We start from the raw sequence: 8,852 nt of genomic DNA on the forward strand, positions 1-8,852 counted from the left end.
ATGGAATTATGGCTCATGATAATCATCACACTCTGTATCTCTTTCTTCTTAAAATCCATCTTCAATTTATTAATCTTCCTCAAATCCAAGCAGAAAAACAAGAAACTCCCACCTGGACCCTTCCCTTTTGGCGCGATTGTATGGTTTAATGCCGATATACAACTGATCCTCAGGAGCCTCACAACTAAGTATGGTCCTCTCATCAACCTCAGAATTGGATCTCTTCGTCCTTCCATATTCGTCGCTAGCCACTCCTTAGCCTACCAAGCATTAGTCCAGCATGGTGCTGTTTTCTCTGATCGGCCAAAGGATATGCAAACTGTTAATAGTCAACGGATTAACATTAGCTTTTCCCCCTATGGCCCCTTATGGCGTCTCCTTCGACGAAACCTTACCTCTGAAATCGTCCAACCATCTCGCGTCAAGTCCTACTCAAACGCCCGATCTTGGGCGCTCAGTATCCTTATTCAACGGCTCCTTCATGTTCAATCAGACTCTGGAGAAGTTGCGAGGTTAATTGATCATTTTCAGCATTCCATGTTCTGTCTTCTTCTCCTAATGTGCTTCGGGGAAAAGATTGAGGGGGTTCGAGCTAAACAGATTGAAGATACACAACGGAGTTGGCTTCTAAGTAATAGCCGATTCAAGAAACTGATCAAATTCTTTCCGGGAGGACTAGGAAAGATCATTTTAAGGAATCGTTGGGAAGATCTCGTCCAACTGCAACAAGAACAAGAGGGAATCTTTATCCCTCTGATCCAGGCACGAATGAAGGCTAAATCAGCTGAAAAGACTAGTGATGGTTCGAATCAAGAAACAGAAGATGAGGCAAAAGTGGCGCCTGTGGCGTGCTATGTGGATACATTGTTGAATTTGGAATTGCCAGAGGAAAAGAAGAAGCTTAATCTTGGACAGATAATTAGCCTCTGCAGCGAGTTCCTCAACGCTGCCACTGATACCACGTCCACCTCACTGCAATGGATTATGGCCAACTTAGTCAAATACCCTCCTATTCAGGAAAAACTATACCAAGAAATATGTGAGGTAGTTAACACAGGGAACCCGAACGAAGGAAAAACGAACAGAGTGAAAGAGGAAGATGTACAAAAAATGCCTTACTTAAAAGCAGTGATTTTGGAAGGTCTAAGGCGGCATCCACCAGTACACTTGCTGCTGCCACACGCGGTGACAGAGGAAGTGGAACTCAACGGCTATGTCATACCTAAGGATTCAACGATCAATTTCATGGTTGCGGAAATGGGTTTGGATCCAGAAGTGTGGGAGAATCCCTTGGATTTTAAACCAGATAGATTCTTAGATCATGACACAGCAGAAGCATTTGATATAATAGGGAGTAGAGAGATCAAGATGATGCCATTTGGTGCAGGGAGAAGAGTATGTCCAGGCTATGGTTTGGCTATGATCCATTTAGAGTACTTTGTGGCTAATTTGATCTGGCATTTCGAGTGGAAGGCTGTGGATGGAGACGACGTTGATCTATCCGAACTGCAGGAACTCACGGTTGTCATGAAGAATCCGTTGCGTGCTCGCGTCCTTCCCAGAGTAAATCAGTGACATGTGACCTTAATGAAGCAAAAATAGAAGTGTATTGTTCTGGTATGGGAATAATGAATCAGTTCTCCAAATGTGAGGTTTGTTTTGGACTTCACTTAGAGCCCGTTTGGACATAAAACTTTAAGCAACTGGAGATTTGTGTTTGTGAAATTCTGAAGGGTCCAAATATTACGATGGAAAGGAATGGAATATTTATCTTTCTTATGATTTTCTGCACATTTCTTTCCTTGTTATTCCATCAAATCAATCAAGAGTCAACCCCAAGAAACTACAATAGCAAAATGGATTGCAATGATAGCCTATTTCATTACATTTGTACAAGATTAGTCAAGGATCCCGTTCAACTTCCCCTTCCTTTCTGGGGCCCATTCAATATCTGACATACTCTTTTTTGTAAGGAATACATCTCTACGTATTCATCTTCTAAAGATATATTTTTCATTACAAAAGTCGTAGACATTCTATATCTTTTGAAAGAGTAATTCAGATTAGCTTTGGTTTGTTTGAAAAATGTGGTTGGTGGGACACTACACAGGATTGGAACGAGTTGACCAGACCATTCAACATCCGATAACTGTTACTACTAGAGCGATCGAATCTTGATTCATTTCTTGCTCACAGACCCCTTAAGGTTTGCATTCACTCTTTCCATAAAAAAGGAAAGAAATTATTGGGAGTTGAAGAGTAAGAAAAATATCTTCTCCTTGGACCTGACCAAGGAAGTAAATAACTCGAAAGAAAGATCCTTTTGATCTTTACTACATAACAATCATTCACTATAAAAGTTATATTATAATCACTATAACAACCAAAAAGATTCTGAACAAATGAGGTTATTATAGAGAAATTTGACTGTAGCTGAATGATTGCAAGATGTTTGACAGCTACCATATAAATCCTTCTTTTCAGAACAAAAAAATCATCAGAATTTGATTAACTTTAAGCTAGCCATCAACTTATTTTTGAGAGTTCCCTCATCGCTTGTAATTGGAAAGCAGAACTGCACTTCTAACGTTATCAACTGTTACATTTCATAATTGAGCAATGATACTTGAAGGGGATTTTGTATTTACATAATAAGATCCGGGTACATACCAAAATTTTGAATCACTCACAATCAAGAGATATGAGAAGCCGAATAGGACTTGATTATTCTGCATTCGAGCGTTTTAAATTACTAAATCTATATATACATATTTAACGTACTCTATGTCTCCTTACATCTCAGAGAGGAGGTTGCTGATTTTCCGAAGCTCCTTGAGAGCTGCCATGGCTGTTACTTGTCCTTTACCAACTAGAACATTTTTCGAAAGGTTTTCTAAGGTCCCAACTTGATCGCGATCTTGCTGAAAAACTGATTCAATCACCTGCACAAAATGATGATTCTTGAATTAATGAACAGACCATATCATAGCGAGTATAGTATATAACTTAAGTTGGTCGATAAGTACACAGAGCAACAGTTATTCCATAAACAGACTGCTGGTATTGCAAAATCACAGAAATAAATATCACAAACAAGTTTCTCAGTAATGCAAATATATCATAACGTTATGTGGATACAGATGTTGTGATGGATCTAAGTAGACGTTTAATCGTAATACGATGGATGGATAGAACCTGTCCCAAGTAAGTTGCAGGTGAGTTCCGAAAATCCATGCAAGTTCTATACTTTTGATATGAACAAAGTTAAAACAATATAGATGAGTTTAGCATGATATTAGTCTTACCTGGATATTCTCAAGCATTGACTGTCCAAGATTTCTCAAACTAACCATTAAATTCTGGTCTACAGATTCTCCCTTGCTAATTCCACTGTTATTAGATGTATCAGCAGCACTGTCTGGATTATTCCCACTATTGCAAGCTTTCGTGGAGTCACAGAGACCTTTTTCAGACGTCTCCTCACCACCATTTCGTCCAAATTTCCATAACCACTGAAATTTACCAGATAGAAGTTTCCGCTCCTTAAAGCCTACTGGACCTTTTCCCCCAGAGTCAGCACTTTCTTCAGATTTTAGCGAGGTCTGCTGAGGGGGAACAGAAATAGGGAGAGGTGAGACTTCTAGATTGGTACAAGATGCCTCACCACTATTTCCATCAGCATCATTTTCATCAGCTGAGAAATTTGATGCAACACTACTTCTTTCAGATCTATTTTCATGATCATTTGCATCACTAATAGGGCTTGGAGGATCTGAGAAAATAGACGAATTCTGTTCACTAGCAGCACTTACAGTGGAGCATGACTGCTCAGATGTGCAAGTAAAATTTCCATCATTACAATCTTGTCCGACAACGTCAACTGGAGCTTCCTGCTCTATATTTTCATCATCAATAAGCTTTTCTACATCTTCATCGGCACCAAGCTGCTGAGCAAGATCTTTCAACAAACTTCTCCTCACTGACTTGGGAGCTTTTCTTCCATTATCAACTGTAGATGGAGGTGGAGCAGACTCAGTTCTGGTAAGACGCAACCTCACTTTCTCAGACCAACCTTTTCTTCGGTTTGGAACTTGTTTCTCCGCACTATTTTGCTTGCGCTCTTCTTCCTTGTGTAAAACTCTCCATTTCTCTTCCCAATAGCTTTCAGGTACTACAGGACCTCGTGGAGTTTTTGGGGAGCTTAAATCAACTGAATGGCTATGACCTCTTACAACCGTTGACTGATTTTTACCATAGATCCCAGTATGATCAATTAATGGGGCTGAATTGTTGGCATCCACCGCCAGCGCCTGCAATGATTTTGCCTTAGCTATCAGTTTTCCTAGATTTATATCTTCTGGAAAATTTAGCAATCTTTGGAGGCAAGTAGTAGTGTTCTCGGTGGCAAGCAATGAAGACCTCAAATGAAGTATCATAGTAACTGCAAAAGCTGATATAAATGCTCCCCTGGATGAATTTAAGACTCCAGAGCTGGACTCGGCATCATTATCACAAGGCTTCTCCAACTTCTTGTTGTCACATGCAAATATTTCATCCCAGATTATCAACAGGTCTTCAAGCGCAAATTCACGCCCAAATAGTACTCGAAACCAGCGAAGCGCAAAATATTGTGGTTCAACCCCTAGTTCAATAAGATGACTGTGGAGAGAAGAATCGACTAGCGAAAGCAAATGGTATAATGATGCTGAAGCTTCAATGATAGGGGGACATCCAGTATGCGAGTTACCATATGGTAAAGGGGAAAAAAATTCCGCCATAGCAACAGCACCACCAGCACCACTCATTAGAGCGTCAAACATACAATATGCATCGTGCTCCATAAACTTCTCTGATAGAAGAATACCAAGCTCACCTTCGGCGCCATATGCATCACTTAATAAAATAACTGCTTGAACCTTCGGATCAAGTTCACTTAAACTAGTAATTTTCACTGGACTCTTATGAGATCCATTGTCATCTTCCACTGATTCCGAGAATTTTTTAAAATCAAATTTATATGTCAAGTCATTTTCATGAAATGAGAACCCATCAAATTTGTCAGCAAAATGATCCTCATAAAGATTCCTAACTTCAGAGAGATGCTCCGTATCAGCTTGAAGAACATAAAGAAGTGGGGCCAACAGTTCATGCATCCCTGCAAACCAAAGCAGAAAGTTTATTCATTAATATAATGAGAAGACAAACAGGACAGATGATTAGCGATTTTGCCACTAGGTTAACATGACAAATTCAAGATCATGGCCTACACTCTGGTTTCTAAGCTTGAAGGACTTTCATCTTGATTCACTAGTTAAGAACTGAACATATATATTATACGAGACGCCACAAACTAGAAAAGGCCAATTATGCTTTAAGCAGTAGCGCATAATAAGTTTGTCAACATTATGATTTACCTTGTCTGTAACCATACTCTGGATGTCTAAGACACCAAAGTAGCAGAATTCTTCTCAACATGGCTTGGCATCCAGGAGTCTGGAAATAGCTACCATGCTCAGGATATAAACGCGAAAGATCCTGGTCAACCATCTTCTCCAGTTCAGCATTCCTGAAGAAGCGACCCCACATGCTATCTGCATTGCCACACCAATCATCAGCATGTACTCAACGACAAGTTACAGTTTTATTCAAGTACTTTGTAATGCAAGATCAAGCAAAATGGAGATATACTTTTCATATTGCAGGACCCAAATAATTGTTTCCTCAGGATGGTCTAATTAACAAGATTCAAATGTTCGAAGGTGCTCAAGCTTGAACAGTTTTCAACATTGCACTTGCTAAAACTAAGAGACAAGAAAATGACTTGAAAATATGATGCAAATATCCTACCAGGGTTTTGTGACAATGGATTGTCTATGACAGGATCAGGAGAATTACTTCCATCTTTAGGAATATGCGGATCAATAAGAAGATGTCTTCTCAAAGAAGCATACCTACACAAACATAAAACGTGTTACACAAAAACATTATGTATTAAGAACCTCTTTATCATACTGAGAACATAGAAATAAAAAGAAAACTAACACACTGGAATCTAGATCATGAAATTGAAAAGAAACGGTACGATCAAAACCCACAATCTCCCATGTAGAGACTTGGAGAAAGAAAACCCTCAAGACATGACCATTTGATATTCAGTAAACAACCCAATACGCCATTAGAGAAAACCATAGCATGTAAATAAAACTCAGAACAATGACTCCGCATAAACTGACAAGAAAACAATGACAAAAAGATGATCACACAAGTCAACTGCTAGCAACATAATATTCTTTACCAGCAAACAAGCAACTACAGAAAACATGTATCATTAACACAAAACCATAACTTGAGAGATGAAGCCACATGGCATGACATCAACAAAATAGGATTCCAATTTTTTTTAGTTACAGAATCCACAAAAGCAACAGCCAGAAATAGGCCACAGCAAAGCTGATGAGTAGCTTATGCAATTTGAACTCTGTGCTATTGCTTGCAGTTTGTAATACATAGGAAACCAGACGAAACTGATTCAGGAAAGTAAAAGGCTTGCAGCAAATTTTCACAGAAACTTATGCAAATTTGTGAACTTTTACCAATTTGTTAACTTTATTAGATTTAAGAAAAACAGCACTTTTTAACATATCATGCAATATATTGTTGACAAATCAAAGATTAAACAGCCGAGTACATCCCAAAAGCATCTGCAACAACATACAAAAACCCAACTTGATATATGAGGTGAACATAGCCTATAACTAAAAATCAACCAAAAAAAAATGCAAAGTTTCTACTTTATTATTACAACAAACAAGAAAATCAACAGAACCAACATATAGCCAAAAGGGTCTACGCCAAAATGCAAATTGCATACCTTCTACAAAAACATTTGCAACAAATTACAAAACCTCACCTTGAGATATGATGCAATCAGAGCCTATAACTTAACATCGATAGAAAATGTAAAATTACCAATATGTAAAGTTACCGGTTTATTTAATTAAATAACCAAGAAAATCAACACAAACAAGCATAACAACCAAAAGGGTCAAAGAAAAAGCAAATTGCATACAGAAACTCAACTTGATATATGATCTAGCTATAACGAAAAATCAACAAACAATGCAAAGTTACCATTATGTAAAGTTTCTACCTTTTTATTACAAGAAACAAGAAAATCAACAGAAACGAGCAAAATAGCCAAAAGGGTAAACGAAAAAAACAAATTTTATACCTTCTACGTGAGTCAGCGGTAACACGGCGAAGATCATCAATGGTTGAAGAAGGAGAAGATGGCAAAATCCCCAAATCAATACGCCACCGGATTCCTCTCAGATCTCCAAAACGACGTGAGGACTCAAATACCACTGCTGACTCAATTGCAATTGTAGCCATTTTTTGACCAAAATTTTAATTTTTAGCTAAGAAATTGAGAAATTATCAAACACCCAGCTGCTAAACCCTCACAAAGAATCAATCAAACCAAAAACCAGAGCACAGAATGTTGTAAAGTTGAAATCTTTGAAGGCCCCATGTGCTAAATCTCCTCATATAGGCTACTTTTCAACAAGAAATTGAGAAATTAGAGCCAAGATTCAAGAAAGTTATATTAACGGGAAAAAATTATAAAGAAAATAGCTGAATTTAAGGGTCAAAATTTTCTGGGAAATGTAAAGAAATTAACAGAGAATTTTCATTTAGAGGGAGAAAAAAGAGAGAGAATTGAGCTAAATTTATGGGGAGAAAAAAAAGGGGCAAAAGTTTTATAGACAAAAAATGGGTATTTGCTATTGGGTGGTCAGTGGTCTAATCTTGAAGAATTTTCTGATGAATTTCTATGTTTTGATTTACTTTTTTCCTTTTATTTTCAGGCCTTTTTCTTTTTTTGTAGAAAGAGAAAATCTAGGGAGAGAATAAAGGGAGGAAAATAAGAAGTTTGTTTTTGTTTGGTAAATAACAAAAAGGAAATAGAAGAAATAAAAGCTAAATTGTGGAAGGCAAGTGCTTGACATATGCTTTTGTGTGTTTGTTGTAGTAAATAGGAGAGGTGAGTCTTGAGGGGGTCAAGTTTTTTTTTTTGGGGGGGGGGGGGTGTCCACTTCTGTTCATGACTCTCACAAATGTTACTGTGCTTAAGGGATCATGTCTCTTGAAAATAAAAAACAATACTAGGTTTCGATTAAAAATTTACTATTGTTAGGCTTTTGCAAAATTTATTTCAATAGAGCGTATATAGTAATTACGCCTTATTTCCAAATTTTCTTGATAAATAAATAAAGCAAAATTACTTCATCACTAAAAGTACGATCATAAAGAGTCTCGAATTCAAATATTGAGAATATAAATCAGAGTTGTTTATCTTTTAGTAAATTTGTCTTATGTAAATTGAGATTAATGGAATTTTTACTTTTTAAATACCAGATGAATAATGAAAATAAAATAAAATTTTGTTTCAGCAAATTTCTTAGTGTTATTTTTAGATAAAAATGACAAGAAGTGACTAGGAGATTATGTGGATATTAACTATCACAATTTATTATCTTTGTATTCTTCTTTGGGAGGGTGAGGAGTGGATGTCAAATTTAGATGAATTACCAAATTAAAAAGCATATTATCTGAGTTTTGTTTGTCATTCTTAATGAGGTGAGTTTAAGTTTTGGATAATAATCTTTTTTTTGTAAAAAAACGCTTCCCCTTTTAATAAATATGACATGCTTTCTCTTATACCGCACATCAGGTGGGAAAAAAAAGTAAAAAAACAGAAAAAAACATACTCAGGTTAATGGTCTGCCACTTATAATGTCCGTCAACACAATTCTTAATGATATTTTGCTTTCATTGAACACATTATAACT

General features: G+C 37.0%; 2 protein-coding genes across 2 annotated transcripts; one reads left to right on the plus strand and one right to left on the minus strand.

The window, feature by feature from the left end:
* On the plus strand, positions 1–1,791 carry LOC104093821 (cytochrome P450 89A2-like). Its single transcript, XM_009599634.4, has one exon. The coding sequence runs from the start codon at positions 1–3 to the stop codon at positions 1,573–1,575; it is 1,575 nt and encodes a 524-aa protein (XP_009597929.1). The 3' UTR covers positions 1,576–1,791.
* Positions 1,792–2,623: 832 nt separating this feature from the next.
* On the minus strand, positions 2,624–7,753 carry LOC104093820 (uncharacterized). Its single transcript, XM_009599633.4, has 5 exons — positions 7,232–7,753; positions 5,848–5,951; positions 5,415–5,591; positions 3,306–5,155; positions 2,624–2,942 (listed from the first exon to the last, which is right to left on the minus strand). Exons 1-5 carry the CDS (start codon positions 7,390–7,392, stop codon positions 2,793–2,795), a joined length of 2,442 nt encoding a protein of 813 aa, XP_009597928.1. The 5' UTR covers positions 7,393–7,753; the 3' UTR covers positions 2,624–2,792.
* Positions 7,754–8,852: the final 1,099 nt, after the last annotated feature.

Source organism: Nicotiana tomentosiformis, chromosome 11 (genome assembly GCF_000390325.3).
Source record: "Nicotiana tomentosiformis chromosome 11, ASM39032v3, whole genome shotgun sequence".
NCBI classification, from domain to species: domain Eukaryota; kingdom Viridiplantae; phylum Streptophyta; class Magnoliopsida; order Solanales; family Solanaceae; genus Nicotiana; species Nicotiana tomentosiformis.

What these genes read in the sequence shown, in the direction of transcription:
- LOC104093821 (XM_009599634.4), top strand. Translation starts at nt 1, where the DNA reads ATGGAATTATGGCTCATGATAATCATCACACTCTGTATCTCTTTCTTC.
- LOC104093820 (XM_009599633.4), bottom strand. Translation starts at nt 7,392, where the DNA reads ATGGCTACAATTGCAATTGAGTCAGCAGTGGTATTTGAGTCCTCACGT. An exon ending in ACCGCTGACTCACGTAGAAG is followed by an intron (nt 5,952 to 7,231) that starts GTATAAAATTTG and finishes ATGTTTGTGTAG; the next exon opens with GTATGCTTCTTTGAGAAGAC. An exon ending in AGAGTATGGTTACAGACAAG is followed by an intron (nt 5,156 to 5,414) that starts GTAAATCATAAT and finishes TTTGGTTTGCAG; the next exon opens with GGATGCATGAACTGTTGGCC.